This window comes from Notothenia coriiceps, unplaced genomic scaffold, assembly GCF_000735185.1.
Source record: "Notothenia coriiceps isolate Sejong01 unplaced genomic scaffold, NC01 NC01_scaffold00021539, whole genome shotgun sequence".
In the NCBI taxonomy this organism is placed as follows: Eukaryota; Metazoa; Chordata; class Actinopteri; order Perciformes; family Nototheniidae; genus Notothenia; species Notothenia coriiceps.
Genome location: NW_011354240.1, coordinates 5,778 through 25,536, shown reverse-complemented (window position 1 = coordinate 25,536; position 19,759 = coordinate 5,778). Strand labels below are relative to the sequence as shown.

The window sequence follows — 19,759 nt, the reverse complement described above, 5'->3', positions numbered from 1 at the left end:
TATATATAGTAGGATAACATTTCGGATGATTTGCACCAGATTTGGATTGAACTTGAAGAAGTGCTTAATTTAAAGGTCATTTTGTGATGTTAGGGTTAGAAGGCATCTGCAAACACAGTTAACAACCCAGCACAGCTCATTGTTACAGCAATTGGAACTTGTGTACCTTGATATGAGTGAGTCTGATTGATTACTCGTTGGGTCGCTTCACTGTGTTCAGAGTCCGGTGGAGGTCAGGCAAGAGGGGGCGGTGTTAGAGGTCAAACCAAGCAGAACATTATCGATGCCATGTGCTGACACATATGAGTTCTGTTCCAACAATCTGAAATTGCGTCCTTTCCCCACTCCTCTTTGTTCTGATCAGTGATTTTAATATCGATGAGAAAGCAATGAGATTTCAGGTCGACCAAGGAGTTAAAAATGGGAAAGTGAGGAAAGGAGGCCACGATGAAGCGTTTGGGATGCAGTCCTCTCACAGATGGACTTGCAGGGCTGAGGGAGGCGAGCACTGTTAGAAATGGCCGCCACCTCCAGCATCAAGGGACAGATCAGGATTAGAGCCATACCAGGACAAATGAACACACATACATTAACGCAGGGAAAGAGAGGACAGCCACATGAAAGTTCAACGTTACTTCTTTTATTTTAAAATAATCTTATTTTCTCATTTAGTTCTTTAGAGGGTAATTTTGTTGCCATGCCTTAAAAGTTTGCTACTATCCACTTCTAAACATCTCAGGACCTCACAATAGAAGTCCTCCACCGAGGCCTACATCTTTGACTTTAAATAAAAACTCTTTAATAATAATATTAATTTTATTTCTGTAATGTTATCTCATTTACAAAAAGTAAAATATTTCTGTAAAATAAAAATAAACAGATACCGTGGCTCATAACATAAAAATAATACAATGTTTTCATTTGATATGTTTTTCCCCCGTCAGCAGGGGTCAGTTAAATGAAAAAATAAAAATAGCCTAGATTTTCATACATTTCATTCAATGCTTAATGTCTGAAAGCTGTTATTCCTATACATACATTTAATACATGATTAATTAATCTATAAATTACCTTAGTGATTTACGTCTAAATCCAATATCTGCCGGGTCAAATGTGGGTTGAGCTAAGAGTTAAATGATAATCTCCTCACTGCTTACATAGGCGCTTTTTTGACAAGCACTGTGTTTAAATACAGCCCCGATGTAATCTGTGACTCTCTAGTGTTTCAGATGAGACTGACAAATACCCAGTGTTAGTTTAATATCAGGGAGAGAAATGATTTCCTGGGGGTGGCAGTGCAGACTCCGGCTCAATCCAATGAAAGGATGGAAAATAATCCAGCGTCTGTAGTCATTCTTTTGCCTGAAGAAACACTATTAACCTTTGGCACAGAGTTAATTGCTTTTTGCAGCAACGGCCTGAACTCGGAATCAGAATTTAGGGGGTCATGTATGCATTTGCTTCAGTTTGATTAGCCCGCTTAAATCTGATTTTTAACCTCCTGGGTCGGCACTTGTTATTGTTATAACAGTTCATTTAATGTCTGCTCACGCCACTCAATTGAAATTCAGATTTTCTGGTGGAAATAGCTAATTCCTGAGGTTTGAAAAGCCTTGACCATCCTTTTATTATCTGCTGTGATAGAATAAGTGATGTTAATGCTTACTTATACTATGGGTTCTTTTTTTTAAACTCTACTCCCAAAAGCATTTCATTCTTATATTAATAAAACCATAGCTACAAGTTACTGTAGAAAGCAATGGCACAACATCTCATGAATAAGTGACATAATTATTTAATCTTTTAAAGTTTAGCACTGTGTTTTCTTTGTGACTGTTGACTTTGCTGACCTTTAATATTTCAAATACATTTTAGCATAAGCAGCCTTGTGGTGCGGAAAGAAATATCCTATGTTTAGCTCTTGAACATTAATCAGAATGTTTCCCCGTATCTAATTTGAGAGAAAATGATGAAAAAAACATGACTAAATCAGTAACTGACCTGTCTCTTTTTTCTTTTTTACTCCTCCACAACATACTCAAGAAAGACATGTCTGTTTAGTAGGGTTTGCTCAACATGCATTCGGGGACTGGGACTATGTGCATGCATGTCACACATGTACTTTCTATCTCAGCAGGCAGAAAACACATTTCTATTTCCTGTTTGGCTTCATGTTGCCACGGAACAAACTGTTCTGCATAGAACGTTTATTCCTTGCTTATTCCTTGCTTAGCAGCGCCTTTGAAGTTTAATTTGAGCGAACATCAAGGATTGCACACTTTTCATGGCGGTAAAGGGATGTGTTGTACAACCGAATTAGAGGCCGATTTGAGGAGTCTGCATGTTGCCGACAGGAAACTGTTCTCATCATGGCAGTGTGGAAGGAAGGGGGATGGACCAGGCAGGACAATAAACAGGGAGGAGTTCAAGTTAGAATGTAGTGAGAGGGGGGGTACATGTAAAAAAAATAACAAAAAAGGCATTCAGGACAAGGAGACATTTACACGCACGTCAATTGTTGTTATTTACAAGTACAGCAGTCCTTCAAGTTTCCAGTTGAGTGAAAACAAAAAGTCAAAATGTAGAGAACAATTAAAAGATCCAATAACACAGCTGTTTTTTGGAGGGCAGATACAATAGAACATATCCACATGGTCGCTGTGTCACACTATTTACAGGACTGGACATACATACAGGTGCAATTTGCTCGTAAAGGTTTACACTTCAGCGAAGCAAGACCTGCCTCCAGCTTCTGACATGTCCTCTGACCATGGACACCACACGCATGCACACACATACAGTATGTATGCATGCGTGTGAAAGTGCACACATTATCATGTCTGTACACACTGACATCAAACACACACCCATCCTCTCTCACACAACACAATGCAGTCCTCTGATAATGGCCACAAAGGCTCTCCAGGTGCCTCGCTCGGACATGTGTGCTTTACCAGTCTGCATCTTCCTCTATGTAATAATCAGGCGTGGAAGTACCATCAAACAAACCAGGGTCGAGGGACTTGCGCTGCTTCCCCCGGGCGAAGACACGCGAGAGAGAGCCCAGGCCTATCTTCTCTTTCTTCTTCTTTCGCTTCGCCTCCTCCAGATCTTCTAGGGACTGCGGGAAGTGAAAGAAAGAGGGAGCGGAGCAGATGAAGAGAAGGAACAGAGGGAAACACGAGCGGAGAAGTCAGTGAAGTGGTGCGGAGTGGGCGATAATGACCACTAAAGATAAAGATCACAGCACAGAGGGGAAGTGTTACTTGACATGCTGCCAGGCATGCACTTATGCAACAACCACAGCTGGTTTTAACATATATTCACAGCTGCAGACAGACTGCGGGATGATCTGGTTGGAGGAAAGCGAGAGCAGCCAGGGAGCGGGACACTCGGCATGTTGCTACAAAGCGGGTGAATACTTGTGAAGCAGCTCTTACATTGCAGAGGGAGTGAGTCCGGTGGCGTGGGGAGTTGATGTCGCTGGGCGTGGACGACCGGTCCCCCTCCAGCGCCGAGGCGTCGGAGATGATGGAGGAATGGCGCGAGTGGCACGGGCTGACCCGCACGGCCGCCACTAGACGAGACGAGAGGGAGAACACAGAACACTTGTTTTCTTTCGGGCCGTGTTTGGGAACCAACAGCAGTGAACAGGAAACATCTGATTCTTCTCAACAACACCCTTGAATGAAAATATATTTTAAAAGCCCCTGACCAGAAGCCTGAAATTATTTGCAATCATCTGCAGTTGCTAAGCAACAGGGAAAACAGCTTCACAGAGGTTGAGAGTGTGTGTTTGTGTGTGTGTGCCATCAATGATACGGTACAGTACAGCAGACTGCATGGCAATTTGGGGGTTCGTGACTGATCACACTTTTTCCTGTTTTGTAACTTTGTCTGCCTCTTCCTACAGACGTCAACAATTAGTGAGCAACCTGTCTGAACCCGCGGCTGACACAAGGTAAGGGAGGATGAGAGGGTCGTTACTCTGGAAAGAAGTGATTTGAGTGGAACTGCAGGGGCCAGATTAGATATGTTTAGTTTCATGTTTTTTTAAGTGTTGTTAACCCTCTCAGGCCAATGTAATCAGATTACTGTTACATTTACTAAAAATGGGGATTGTGAGCTGGATTACAATGACAATGTTATAGTAAACATTTGTGCAAAGAACATTTTACACCACATGTCAACACAGGTTCACATGTCAGAACATTAATTAGGTTACTAAAGATCGGATTAGGTGACTAATTAGGTGAATACATTTCTTAACAGGTAATTAGTATTTGTATCGGAATACCACAACAAATGACACTTAGATATTAAATCTGACGGGATCATTATTATTTCACTATAAAGTCACCTCCGCACTATCGACATTTTTTTTTTTTTATCCTTTACATTTGGAAATATGGACCAATTTTTGTAGTCAGTAAAAAGGTGATCCTAAAGTATCTAATGTTGAAGGAAGCCTGGAAAGTGGAATAAGGGCCAACAAGTGTCAGGTACAAAAAGGTGCAAAATGTAGACAAATATTAAAACAGTTAAATAATGACATTTAACCAGACAGACACAGGACTCAACACCCAGCTGATCGTCAGCTGCCACCTTTATTAAATACAGAGGAAACATTTATTCAGCTACAGTTATGTGAGCTGTATCTGAACATATACATCGCATGAAATGTAATGTGTTCGCTCTGAGCAGATGAGCAGAGGAGTGAATGAGTGCGAAGCAGCTTCCCATGAGCATGCAGAGGTTAATGATGGTACAGTCACTGTGTGTGTTACCAACCCAGTCTCCTACAAATAACACAACTAAACTGCATTCTCAATAACGCTTCAAGGGAAAAGTATTTATCTCAGATTAGGGTTGCGGTATTTAACACCTGGTTAATGTTGTAAAAAAAAAAGAAAGACTTCATATTTTGTGTTTAGGCAAGAAAATTACTTGTTTTGTTTGTAGACATACATTTAAATAAGTCAACATTGATATTTGGTTCAACATGGGACACAGAGAGCGGTCTATTGTGTTGTTTCCCCACCCATACACTCGGACCTCCTCAATGCACACACTTCTGTGGACTCATTAGAAAGTTGTTTGCCAAACTTAACCCAGGAAAAGGTCAATCTCCCTCGAAATCGTAACTGACAACACAGTTTTGATGTTAAGTAAAGGATTTTTTCTGGAGACCAGGCAGGTGTAACGGTACATGTGCTCATGTTGTTCCTACCTTGTCTGTCAGTGGCATGCCCCGTGTGGACGTAGAGGGTCTGCTGACTCTGTCTGATGGCAGCCGTCAGGGGAAGATCAGCGTGCATCACCCACTCCTGGTTGTTGCCGTTGACAACCGTTTCCGTGGGCATGGCCAGAGAGTGACGCTTTGGCACGTCCTTGGTCAGAGTGGCTAGAGACTGTTTGGCCTTCAGAGGGTACACAGACAGATGGAAGAAAAACATCAAGTAGAGAAATGATGCTGGGATTTTGGCGCTGTCACAGTTATTGTTGTTTTTATTTATCTGTCATATGTGTGCGCACACGTGAATGTGTGTGTATGTATCCAGAATCCTGGTACTAAGTCTCTGAGTGCATGGAGACGTGTGAGCTCTCCCCTGGGCTCCTCATGGGATGTTGTCTCATGAAAAATGCAGCTGATTTCATGTTAGCCGTTTGTTGTGTGAAATCTCTTCTTACCCCTCCATAGAGCGCAGAGAAGGAAAGGGAAGAATATCTGGAGGAGGATTTTAGCGTTTCACTTCTCAGAGATTCGAAAATGGAAATAAGGAACATTTTCTTTAGCTTTGGCACTAATCTCTTGGCAGAGAACACAATGAGCTGCCAGAGTTCTGAGAGATGTGTTTGTGCAGGTGTATTTTGTGTCAGTCAAAACCTTTGTTTCTGATTACACTTTGTATGTCAGTGTTTCACAAATGCTTGAAACCTTGTTATTGTGCAAATCTTATCACCATGCCAAGCGGCGGCATTCTGCAAATCAACACCGAAGCAATCAGCTACGTGGCAATCATCTCTCCCCACCAGCGGTCAAACGATTATCAATCACACTCTTTGACATGCAAAACAGAATACAATCACAGACCTCAGGAGTAATGATTAGTCATCAGAATATTTCTCCCCCAAAGCACTTCCTCGCTCAATTAAAAAAAAGGACATTCAGATCAAACACAGCAGGAACTGGTGGGATCACTGATGTAAGGATCACTGGGGTCAGTCAGGGGCGGCTGGGGGTTAGTCGAACACGTGCAGCAAGGAAGAGGGGGGGAGCTTTCCATAAAAATCACATTAGGTCACCAGCAGGAGAGATTCCCAGGGAGTTGAGGGTCAAGAAAGGTCACATTTCAAAGTTGAGGGCCCATCTTACCGCGTTGACCCTAGGAGAGTAGTCCCTGTCCGACACACGCTCAAACACCCGGAACTCCGTTCTCTGATTGACACAGTTACTCATCTGGGGAGGTGGTGGAGACATGATGCAAGCTATAGTGTATATTTAAGTTTTTTCTGTTTGGTTATATGCAATACACTGAAAATTGGTCCAATAGTGATAGACAGACATACTTCAATGAAACAATAATGAAACCTAGCATTTATTTTCTGTGTTAGAGTTTTACTCGCTACAGGGTGTACTTTGAGGGTTCGTGACACTGCAGACCTTTTACATGCAGAAAAAGCTACATAACAAGGGGATGGGTAATAACCGGAAAAGCATGTCATGGGACCTTTAACATTAAACTGAATACAAAAATCCCCAATATAAAACAACAACAAATGGTTACATGTTAGTGTTGTTTTCTAGTGATACTGTATTTCAAATAACTCTTTAACATTTATTTTAAAATGATATATTGTGCAGCCCTTATTTGTATATGTATGTTCTGCTAATGTTTGCTGTAAATATCTTATAAACAGAGAAAGTCTGAGTTAACGATGACAAAGAAACGCAGAGTCTCTCGACCTGTGTGTAAATGGTCTGTTTGTGTGTGTGTGTGTGTGAGAGAGAGAGAGAGAGAGAGAGAGAGAGAGAGAGTGAGAGAGAGAGAGAGAGAGAGAGAGAGAGAGAGAGAGAGAGAGTGTGTGTGAGTGTGTGAGTGTGTGAGTGTGAGTGTGAGTGTGTGTGTGTGTGTGTGTGTGTGTGTGTGTGTGTGTGTGAGAGAGAGAGAGAGAGAGAGAGAGAGAGAGAGTGTGTGAGTGTGTGAGTGTGTGAGTGTGTGAGTGTGTGAGTGTGAGTGTGTGTGTGTGTGAGTGTGTGTGTGTGAGTGTGAGTGTGTGTGTGTGTGTGTGTCTCACCATGGCCAGCTCAGCCTCCAGCTCCTTGATGCGGTTCTCCTTGAGGTCGAGTTGGGATCGCAGCAGCCCCGTGTGCTCCGTGGCTTCCTTGGTCTGCCGCCGCAGGTCCCACTTCTCTCTCTCCAGCAGGTCCTTCTCTTTGGCCAGGGCTTTCACCGCATCCTCGCTCTCCTAGTAAACACACACATCCTGATGGATTGGTTCACATATCAAGCGTATCATTAATATAAACAAATATCGAAGCTGCTAAATGAACGAGGTTTTCTGACACGGTCCGATGTCTCGAACAGTAGGGCTTCGAGTTGAGTGGTGACATTAGTCCGTGGCACCGAAAATAATTGTTTCTGTTTTGTTGCTATTTCATTGTAAGAAATGTAATGGTCCATAATCGTCAGGGTTAATTGTAATGTAGATCTGAGTGTCATCCACGTAGTTATGGTATGAAAGGTTTTTTCTCAGGATATGTGTATGTATGTATGGAAGTATGTAAACATTGAAAACAACTGGACCAAGAATGGACCCTTGGGGAACTCCACCTGTCATGGGTATTTTTCACGACTTAAAGTGATATATGTATATATATGTGATTCAAATGCATCACATGCTTTGCCAGATAATCCAGCCCATTTTTACGATTACTTTTAAGGTCAACTGTATTGATCGCTGCACTGAGGTACAGTAGGATTAAGATGGTGATTTTGCCATTGTCGGTATTTAAATAAGTGTAATTTAAAACCTTTATAAGTGCAGTGCTATGATGTGGCTGGAATCCAGATTAGAGAGTATCAAAAACAGTTTTTTAATGACAGGAAGATGTTGAGCTCATAGAAAACCGCTTTTTCTATTATTTTACCCAAAACATACTGTACACTGCATGCACACATATTATATTTTAAGGACTATTTGTGAAACTAGTGATTGCTTAGTGCTGAAAGAGGCCTTCTGTGCCAATGTGCATCGATCCATCACAGCTAGCTAAACCAGAAGGTACTATTTTATGGTTGTTTTTGTGTTTGCGCTTGTGTGTGCCTGTTATGGTCAGAACACAGTTGCCATACTTTTCTGTGCTGCTCATAGTTGCGGATGAAGTCGCGGAGCTGCTCCTCCCGGCTTTCCAGTGTGGCGTAAAGCTGCTGCATCTGGTTCACCAGGTCTGCTTTCTCCGCCTTCAGACGCTTACGGTCCGACTTCATGGCTGCAAGGGAGGATGAGGGGGTGAGAGAGAGAGACAAGGGGTATTGTTGGTTAGCATCAGAGACTAGCAATATTGGGTCAGGGATTAAAGTGAAAAAAACCGACATACATAAAAGCATACATTTCAAAGTCTTTATTGTCAATCTTCTGTGTGAGATACAGATAGGGAGATCGAAATGCTGTTTCTCACAATCCCGAGGAATAAAAGTTAAATATCAAAAAATACCTACATAGTCAAACAGAGACACAAACTGTACAAATTCCCAAATTAAGAGGCATCAATAAGAAATAGAAAAAAAGGAAGAGATACATTTATATGTAATAAAATCAATCAATAGATTTTTATTCTCATGAAAAATTGTTCTCTTGTATTTTTAACAGAATTGTTTAAAATCATTATTGAGAGAATGTATACATGTTACGCATGTCTATTCCCACAGAGTAAATTACCAAAAATAAATGTTGCCCTAGGTTACTGAGAAATGATTTTAGTGAGAACAACGATTTGTGACATTAGCGAGCTTTCTAAAAATCATCCTTTTAGATATTATTTTGTTTTATTCTGTCAAGACAATTACACATTCAGGCGTATGAAGTGCAAAAAGGAGATCGATGTGCAACATTTCTTTCTTTTTCATTTGAAAACACAGTACATGTTAGGGACGTGCACAATTTGACTAGTCGATTACATGTACTGAAAATACTACATGGTCAAACCTCTTCTTCTTCCAATTTAAATGTACTGTACGTCAGTATGCTATTTAATGCATTTAAATAACATACTGACTTAGTTTCCACAAAAATGTCATGTCTTCCTATTCAAATGTTACTCCATAAAAAAAACAGCATTAGCATTAGCTACTGATTAACGTCAGGTTTTAAAAGGTTTTAGAGGGGAACATATTGAGTAAAATGGCATGGTACATGTTGTCCATTAAACCAGATTGTACCAATTTCTTCAAGAAGCCCGATTAAGTTATTAGGAGCTTTCAGGTATGAAGCGTTTTAAGTGAAAACGTTAAATTGCCTGCTGCCGGTGTAATGTGGCGTGGCTGCGTGTTGATAAAGAGGTGAATCACACATGAACCCTCCTGTCAATCTCCTCTCTGCTGCTGCATTCTCTCCTTTCATCTATCTCCCTGCCACACTCTATAATCCTCTGGCTCCTCACCCACGCATCAAGATAAAGAATAAGGTTCAGTGTAGTTATTCACAGAAGCTCTAATTTCCTCAAAGACAACATATCCTGTTCCTCTCCTCTGCATCTCCTGCTATGTCTTGATTTTCTCTACCTTTTCATGAGAGGCTGTTTACCAGACATCTGCTTAAAGCTGAAACCCGCCTCCAGCTATCTTTCCGAAAATACAACATAGGCTTTATTTACATTTAATGTATTCTCTCTACCTTTGTCTTCTTCACTTTCTTCTATTTCTGTACAGCACAGCAGCTGCTGGATATTCCATGACATTAAACAGTCCTCTGCTTCCCTCTTGATGCTTGTTATCTTTTTTCCCCCTCCGAGCCAAATGCATGTCATTAATTCACTTATATCACAGCCTGGTTAATTGCGTGAAATTCACAAGTTGTTGTCTGGGGAGCACACTCAGGTGGGTGGAATGGAAGGGCACTTTTAAAAGGACAGATTCACCCTCTCTTTTACCTCTGCTTCCCTTTTCTCCTGTCACTCTTTTTTTATCGCTCCCCCTTCACCTATTCTTCAGAGGTGGAATTCCTTGAAGAAAAAGCGACATTCAAGCCGAACTAGCCTCCGAACGAGGACAAGAAACATCTCTCATTGGTCCAAGACAGAGAAACAGGAAACCTCGGAGCACCTGCCTCAGGAAGTGAAATCAAAGCCGTCTTTGAGAAGAGCCAAAAAACGCTGCTGCTGCCGCCTCACATCCTGCACCTGTGACCGTTTGGCAACATCAACGCTCCTGGTGTCGGATACAAGAGAGCACTCACTGTGACTCGGTAAAAAGGCTCCATTCACATTCACAAATCATGTTAGCACTGGTACTAATCATTTATAACCAGTGTGTGAAGACTTTTAATGAACTAAGACAGTCCTTGGGCGTCATTGCAATTTCTTTACGCTTAACAATGTAGGTGAGATGGGGAAGCACGAGCATGTCTCCTCCTGCTGACAGCCATATTAATGACTTCCAAGCTTCGAGAATTATTACCAGATGAAAAGAAGGAACCACCTGGGAAACCTTACAGAGCTGAAGCTAATGTGCGTGGAGCTGGAGGAGGAGGAGGACATGGAGAGGAAGACGTTTCGCTTTAATAGTCTTTTCATGGAGAAGTGATATTCATGCAGGCACTTATTTTCTGTCCTTCCATGCACTGCAGGAATAAATGATGTGTATTTCAGGTATTTCTTTACAATCAAATCTAGTTTCCTAATCGTTTACAATATGCATCAATGGGTGTCTTTGTGCAAAAAGGCATGAAAATCCACATACTAAAAGCAACTGAAGAGCAGCCTCATGGAAAACAAACATTTGCCATCCAAAGTCCAACCCCCTGTTCTCATTGCTCAATGTTGAAAGCAAAATGACTTGCCTGCTCTCCTGACACATTCTCTAAAAACATGCATAAGTGTTTTTTAGCTCACAACAGGAAACCTATTTTGCTACCAAAGCCCTTGTGCTTAAAGTAGTTCAATGTGAGCAGCTACTACTGCAGTGCATGGCTAAAAGCCTCTTCTCTGCCGCTGTGCCGCTGGAGGGCTTAGATTACCTGCAACTAGTGGGCCAACCCATTAGTTACTACACTGGAGTCCTCTGAGAGTTACTACCGACGGGAGCCACGTTTTGATATCGTTTTTATTAAAAGGAGTAGTTTAATATTCTGTAAAACAGTTTTTTCTCTGCTTGGTGCCTGGCCTCTTCACACGTTTTTCTCAAGCCAAGAAACAGTCACTCACAAGCCACTTTAAAACAAGTGTTTGTACGGATTAAACAAACGAGATACAACCCTGTTAATAAATTAGCTTTAGATGTGCTTCAGATAGAGACATGCCAGCCGGTTTCCTCTGTTTCCAGTCAATATGCTAAGCTAAGCTACCCAGCTGCTTCAGGCTTCATACAGTATTTAGCGTATACAGACTTAAAAAGGTATCATTCATTCATCTTACTCCAAGTAAATAAGTATGCTTCTCTAAATGTTCACAAAACTCTTCTCTTGAATAAATACATGTATAGATTCATATAAATAGATGGCATAATATGGTGAGATTTGTGTGAGTGTTTGTTGTGTCCGTCTGCTTCCTATACTGCAGGATGAGATGTGTTGCTACCTGCTGTGAAAACATGTCACCAAAGGAACCTCTTTTTTAAGTGACGTAAATAAAAGCTAACAAGATCCGCTGCTGTTTGGGAAAAAGCAAGAAACAAACAATTTCCTGTTACCTTTCACGCATACAGGGGGTTGTGTTGGATACTAGAAGGATTGACTTTAACTTTCATGAATATAATACATGTTATGAGGAAGAATACTCTGTTGGTAATTCTGGGGATAATCAAGTGTCAAATGTTATTCAGCAGGAAAATACTTCCTGATATCTCTTGATTGTAGAAAACTAAATCAAACTCTGCCAACGAGGTGGCTGCGGTTCATAGCCATCTCTGTGGAACGCTTTTCACATCCCACTCACTGCTTCTCTCTTGTTAAATAGCAACCCTTATTATCTGGTGTGCCGTATCTATTATGCTGCAAATATAACAAGATCACAGCCCTGATTCGAGCTGAATAACATTTCCTGACTTTCCTTTTCCAACTCGCTCCAATAATCAAGTTTTCACTTCAGTCACTTACTAAAGAATATGGGTAAATAAAGGGTTGGCACACAATTCCCTTTCTTTTAGGAAAATGTAAGTCCACCTTGGCGTATGTCATCTTTATATATTTCAAAACATTAAATATTGTGTAATCCAACTTCAGGTGGCTTGTATCAACAAACCCGATAGAAAAGATAGACCACTTATCAACACCCACTGAGAAAATGATGTTCTTCACATTCATGAATGAAACCACTTCACACTGACCCTACTCCATATAACTTCAGTCCTAAAGAGAAGGGACAGGCTTTTAGTCGGCTCTTAACATAATTATTTGGGGGAGAGAACAAAAGAGACATCGGCTCATTGGAGGGAGTCCATTGTTCACGGTTTGGGATTTTAAATCTGCCAGCTGAATAATGAAGCGGGAGCCTCAGAGCTGCACAGTGCTCATCTCCTCTTCTTTCTCCGTAAGAACACACTCTCTGTTTGAGGTTGATATGTGCATTGGTGCTATGTAACAGTCCGTAATGTATGCAGGTCGTGTTACTACTGCATCCCACTTCTTTGCAGTCATGGTGACATTCAAACACGTTAATTCATGTTTCATCACGATCCTACAAACCAGCGATGACATTTGACCCTTGTTATTTTAGTGTATGCACAACCTAGAAGCTAGCCATTAAAAATACATCAAACGCTGCCTACTAATGGTGATTTAAGTGTGTGTATGTGAGTGTGAATTAGTGGGTACACAAGCTATTAAGGCAGCAGATCTGACACACTAGACTAGGGAATCATGGGGAGAATCACACTTTGATCCCACACCAGGACCTCATTACTCACCTCTCTGTCTTCACTGCATCCAAAACAACATTGACTGGCACTGTAATCTTTAGAGAGACTATTATTGTTATGTCTTTATTGAACAAGGAACGTGTGTATAAAAGACATTCAAGATGCTATATGCCAGATTAAAGCTCATTTCCATCGGCAGTCCTTGGGCAGGTACACACATATCGGACACCTAAAACATGTCTTAGTGTCCATCACAGTCACAGCTCAGGTTCAGTTGTTATGTCACAAAAAGAGGGTCAGCTGATAGAACAACACTGGCACAGTATCTCTTATAAATAACCAGGGGGTGTCTGTGATACAAATCCATCCATTTTGGAAAGAATTAAGTGCAAATTGAATAAAGAAAACCCCTCGTCACTTGCTATTATAATGTTGTAATGGATTAAGGAATCAGCTTAGAATGATTTATTTCCAGTTTTAGAAAATTACATTTCTTATAAAATGTCTTAATTTGTTAAAAAAACATCATTAAAATGTTTGTAATTACTTGAATGTAATCAGGTTAAGGAGCCTGATAAGATTTGTGTGTGTGTGTGTGTGTGTGTGTGTGTTGCTGTTAAACGGCGAGTGAAGGAAGAGGCCTTGTAGTCAAAGACAGAGTAGCTTTGTGAGTACGATGTAGCGTGAAATGGCTCTAAACACAGTAGGCAGACTGTGCTTTGATGATACATAGCTGTTTCATTTAAGCTTTGGATTGACTGCGTGGCCCTCGATGATATCAGTTAGCCAAAGAGGAAATAGCTCATTAAAAAACAGCATCCAGGGTTAGCTATACGTACCGATAATTCATTGGACTCAACTTTAATGAAAAACTCCAAATAGGAGTTGAGTTTAAACACCTTACTTCATCAGCCAATTGTTGTCAAAATAGGTTTATATCCTCCATGTTCCTTCACTTTAGGCTATGGATATTGTCATGATAATTTCAGTCTTCTCTTCCTATGAGCACCCAATCCAACCCAAGAGCTTCTGCTTGGTTGCACATGGGCATCATAACAAAACCTGCAATTGAGAGAGGTTGGCAATTACCCACGTTACAATTATAGTGCTCACCATCTAATGTCTGGCATACAGTGGGAGTGAGCTCAGGCCTTAACATCGAAACGGTGTGGGCATCCCACCAAACAAAGGAAGAGACAAGAAGATACAGCGAGGGAGGAAATGAAAGAGTGACAAATATTCCACTCTTTATTCACCTCTTTGAATTTACAGGCACAACAACATCTGAAATGTAAACATAAACCATCCACACCACGGTAAGAATGGCTTCTGAGAACCATTCCCAAAGTAAACAGGTATTATCTAAAGAGGCAGAGAGTAAATAGAGGGGATGATGCATATAATCCACTCTACTTTTTCATGGCTCCAGCCTTATACTTTTTCATCCAAAGCAGAAAATAAATAAATAAAAACTACACAAAGCTTCACAAAACTGTTGGTATCAATTCAATAGAAACCCCCAGGGCACTTAAGTTCTCCACACATCACTCTCATTCTTCGAGAAAAAACTCCACAAGAGCATCTGGTGGGATGCTCACAATATGCCGGCCTTGTAAATACTGAGGGAATCAAACAGCGTCTACATCTCGCCTCTAATCAATTGGCAGCATGTGTAAAGCGCTGTAGGTAATGAAGTATTCTCTAGAGCATTTGACTGGGTTTTTCGACACTTGAAAACCAAAACTATTTACAACTTTTCTTCGTCGTTTCAAACACAAAATGTTATCAGAGTGATGCAGTAAACAAAACCTGAGCTAGGACCTGTGAACAAACCCGCCCTCAGAAGCCAATCCTTTGTTATTTACTGCCAAATATAGTGATTTTATATCGTAAGGAGATCAAAATGTCCTGTAATAGTATGTCTAATAGTAATATGAATTGGATCTTGAATGCATCTTTGAATTGGTGAAAGAACAATCACGAAGTACTCTACCCATAAAATGAGATACTTTCAAGGTATCAAATGTTTCCAATCCTCAACAGAAACCGTGTCTTAAAGAACATTGGAAAGAAAAAGCGACTATTTTGAAAGAGACAATCAAAACCAATTTAATCTGCAAACAGCAAAGTGTCATACTGTAAATGTACCAAGTCATACTGGGATTCAACTTTTCTTTCAATCTCTCTCTCATTATTAACACCACTGCTTCCATCAGTCAACACCATGAATGCCTTTGAGGAAGGAATGAAAGTGTTTGCTGTCATTCCTCTTTGCACGGTCACTGCGCCTCTCTGTTTGGTATGAGGGCAGACTTTTCGCCCTGTCCTTGAGTGTGGTCGTTCAAAATAGTTACAAACACTCCCGCGTTTAGCCGTGGCTGGATGAGAATGACCTTTAGCAGCTGTTTTGCAGGGACAGACGTCAAGAGTTCTACACTCGAAACATGCTGAAAACTGTGTTAAACATCTACTCTAAAATAGCCCTAAAAATGTTTATCATGGTACTAACATCCTGTACAATTAAGAAAAGGGATTACTAGCCAGTTTATTGTTCTGCTTCCAGAATTAAATGTCCTTGATTCCTGATGATTTATGCTTTTCATAAAACATTTTGCCATTGCCTGATTTTCTCTTCATCGTCTCTCATGGCTCTGGACTTCACCTACCTAATATCACTCAATAAATACATGTACCATACATGACGTTTGCTGTAGCTATGTTCGTATGACAAAATAAAGAACCTTGAAGGATACTCAAAATGACCACAAAGAAGCACAAAAAAACCTACAAAGATCAAAAATACTCTAAGACCATCAACATAACATTATACACAATATGCTGTCAGTCTGCAGTACTGAAGCCAGCAAGAGTCCGCGACACAGAGCATGAATGTGTTTGGTGGAAGAAGCGGGAAAACACAAACAAGAAAACGGGACGACAGATGTGATTCCACTCTCAGCTCACAGTAACTGTAAATATTGTTGTGGACAAAGCCACAATTCCCTGGATGCTAACCACCGAATGCAATCAAAGCGCAAAAGAACTAGCTAAAACTGAGACCTGGCTTTTCGTAGCTGTCTTAAAAAACAGTATCCTTGATCGAGCGACAGTGTCAGCGAATGAGGATCGAGTGACAACCGTCGAGTGACAACCGTGGACTAACAAAAGAGCTTAGAACCTGCTATTGCTTTTAAGGGCCTGGTCGTGTGGAAAATAACAATATAAAGTATAAATAATTCAGAAATCTTACTGCTTTCAGCACTGAATGCAAATATTTCAGCAGGTCAATTTAAGGCCAACATCTTCTCATGTATATAAAATAGCTTTAAGAGCAAGAAAAGAAACAGGAAAACCTACAGAGCTTTAATCTGCCTCTCTGAAGCAATTCCAACAAAACTTCAATATGTCAACAGCAAATTTCCTTTTGCCCCCCCCCCCACATCTTAATTGCAGAAGAGACCCATCCTGCTTATCGCTTCTGCCCCTCTAAGCCCACCGAAGTCTTTCAGTATAGAGCTTTCATTAGCCGCTGATATCTGTCAGTCCTGCTGGGCTCTGCAGGCTTTGGCCTTCATTACCGAGCATGAGACACAATCGACTGCATGAGGCTCTCTGTTTAGACAACCAAAAACAGATAAGTATTCATTTGATGTGTTGCTCTATTCTACTTCGCCCCCGTCCGTTTTGTTTTTATTCTATTCTTCAAAAAAGCGTGGGCTGCACGTGTCAAATGAAATGTTGCAGCAACAGAATCCCCTGACAGCATGTCGTGTGTTCGTCTCTGAGCGAACGCGGGTTTTGTGCTCTGCCTCGTTCCATTGGCCATTTTTCTTTGAAAAGAGAGATTCACTGCCACGCTGATGACATCTGTGCTTGATGCCCTGCAACACACAGTGCAGTGCACAACTTGTTCATTACTTTACCCTGTGCCAGCCTCTATGTATTCCCATGTTGCATACAGTCATGCATAAAAGATGAACAGAAATACTTTGTTTATTAGTTGTTTACAGCGTCAAACATTGTTAATTCATCAGAGAATGCTCTGTTTTTGCTATTGATATTTTTCTGTAACATGTAATGAACCAGTATTCGAACAAATCTTTCATAGCAATTCAGACAACACATTCTCTTCTTTAAGGAAACTGTTAATACAAATGTAGAATAAAGCATCCATATTTCACACCTTATTCTTAGAAAAAGCACAGGTGTTGTACTTGAGAAAGGCAGCATGTGAAAACAAAAGTAATTCACAGAGCTGTTTTAAATCATATTGTGGCAAGTTCAAGTGAGCTCTCAAGTCTTTAAAGATCATGTCATGGCCATTTCTACTGATCATAATTTCATGGTTGACAAGATATACTAGAATAGATTTATATTGTTCAATGTTCCAAAGTCACATTGGTTTATCATACAGCATCTCTGTATGGTATGTGTATTCACTCTCTGTCCTAAACGGCTTGTTGGAGCTCCTGCCCCCCCCTCCCTGTGAGCCCACTTTGCTCTGATTGGTCAGCTCACCCACTCTGTTCTGATGAGTCCACCACCGTTACAGCGGAACATCAGTGATTATGTGTTACAAAGGTGTTTGTTAGTAACCAGAAAATGACACCAGTAAGGACAAACAGATGAGAATGCTGCGTGGGGGCTGGGTGCCGTGTTGGCGGAACGTTGTGCGGCTCGCTGCTGCGAGGAGCGGACAGTGTGAGCTGGCTTCATTTCCTGCTTGCTGCGTGGGATCTGCGAGACAGCGAGACATCGCGAATGGACGCGGGAAGGGGGGGTGCTGAGGGGGCTGCAGCACCCCCATCTGCGAGGCTCCACTAGGACCCGCACCCCCAAACGTGGCGCACCTACAGTGTAAGCGCGCCACAGTTTCACCGCTGCGAGGCTCTACTAGCACTAGCACCCCCAGCGCGTCATAATGGGTCCATTTGGGTATGGTCACGTCACTGTACCCAGGAAGAAAAAGAAAAAGAGAAATCTCCAACGAGGCGTTCTGGGGCAGCATAGACAGGTCTTTTCTGTGTTAGAGTTTTACTCGCTACAGGGTGTACTTTGAGGGTTTGTGACTTTGCAGACCGTTTACATCCAGAAAAACATTCATAACACACAAGGGGACGGGTAATAACCGGAAAAGCATGACATGGGACCTTTAAGTCTATAAACAACAGTTGCCTTTAAAAAACAGTTTTTTTCCCAAAGTAATTGAGACTTTTTTTATTCAATGTATTGATTCAATAATTACATATTCAAGGTGTGCTGCAATGCCATATAAATGTCCTGAACATTTCCTATTGCTAAATCATTTACCAGATCATAACATGAGCCTTGAATATTTGTCTTTTAAATCAAATCTCTAGACAGAGTAATACAGCATTGAAGTCCAAGTCTTTTTAATTGTGAAATCTAAATAAAGTCTTTGTGTACAGTGTACAGCTCTATAATTCTATAAAAAAGAAAGAAATAATGAGGGATAAAACATTGAGCAGAAAGGTTTCAGTGCAGCTCATACAGACATGTTAACATTTAGATGTTTTAATCACATGTTCCATTATCTTTAAAGCCAGCGTGCAGTGCTGAGCTGCATGTATGTGCGACATCAAAGTGGGTGGGCAGAGTGGGAACACAGCAGCGTGATGTGCCTGCAGGGTGAAGCAGCTTGTTTTAAAAAGTCAAAGAGTGCATGTCCTCTCTCAACCAAAGAAAGCACACTATCTCTCAAGCGGCAAACATGCTAATGGACCATAATGCAGCTAATGGGCAGTATTAACAATACTGTTATAGTAGACACTCATGTTAACATTATGGTAACAAATGCATGGGTTTCAAGCCCTATGGAGCAAAACTCAGCGAGTGGAAAAAACCCTGAAGCAGCTGGGAGCAGAATGATGACAAAATGGATTCAGCCGATTGCTGAAACATCACTCTGCTTTGCATACTTCCAATTTTCACAATTTCACCCAAAAGGGCACACCCACCCACACTACTACTTAGTCGTGTTCATCAAATTAGGGCTTTTTAAATGTACACAATGTTCAAATGTTCAGTAGGCGGATATTAATTGTTCTTTCTCATTGTGAACTGAAGCAAAAACCTTATTGTTTTGCTGTTGTATAACTCCTTTGTGTGTAGGTGTACTGAACTTCCTTATGTGTGTTTATTTATAAGCTTTTTTGCACGTTACTTGAAAATAATGATGTTTGATTCTGTTTTAAGGTGCCATTTTGACATGCGGGACAACAGAGCTCATTTAACTACCGTATTACTCTTTCTTTGTTGTTTGAAATGAAATGCCTCTGACAAATCAAATAAACTCAGCCTCTACAAGTTTGGATAACTTTTCTTGTAAGGAAATGGCTTCCAGATGTTGGCTTGCTATGGTTGAAAGGAATATTTAGGAAAAAAAGGGCGAAAAGGTAACATACTCTCTCCAGTACAACTTAGCTCTGAGTGTTCGCGATGCTTGCTAATGTAAACAAAGACCATATTACTTCCAAAACATGTCGCACATTGTTTACGATAGTGATGTTTCTGATAGTGCCGTGGGTGTAAAGCCAGTCCACATTTCTGATATTACGTCCTAACCGACGCAAATCTGGATCGGCTCCATTGTACCCCTGTTTTTAGAGAATTGGGTACGGAGGAAAAGAGAGAGGGGTTTTGTTTTCTGACATTTTGCCTAC

At 41.0% G+C, this 19,759-nt stretch overlaps 1 protein-coding gene across 5 annotated transcripts in view; it reads right to left on the bottom strand.

Annotated features, from left to right (window-relative positions):
- LOC104953339 (kazrin-like) overlaps positions 1-19,759 on the bottom strand; it is a 29,437-nt gene that overhangs the window by 9,294 nt on the left and 384 nt on the right. For 2 of the 5 annotated variants that reach the window (XM_010780273.1, XM_010780271.1), the window contains exons 2-7: positions 8,358-8,494; positions 7,300-7,470; positions 6,377-6,460; positions 5,231-5,420; positions 3,441-3,577; positions 3,010-3,121 (exon numbers count right to left, since the gene is read on the bottom strand). In XM_010780273.1, coding sequence (XP_010778575.1) covers positions 3,010-3,121; positions 3,441-3,577; positions 5,231-5,420; positions 6,377-6,460; positions 7,300-7,470; positions 8,358-8,494 — 831 coding nt within the window. Of the gene's footprint in view, positions 1-620; positions 3,122-3,440; positions 3,578-5,230; positions 5,421-6,376; positions 6,461-7,299; positions 7,471-8,357; positions 8,495-19,759 lie in introns of those variants that run through there. The other 3 variants (XM_010780275.1, XM_010780272.1, XM_010780276.1) reach the window with 3 other exon arrangements.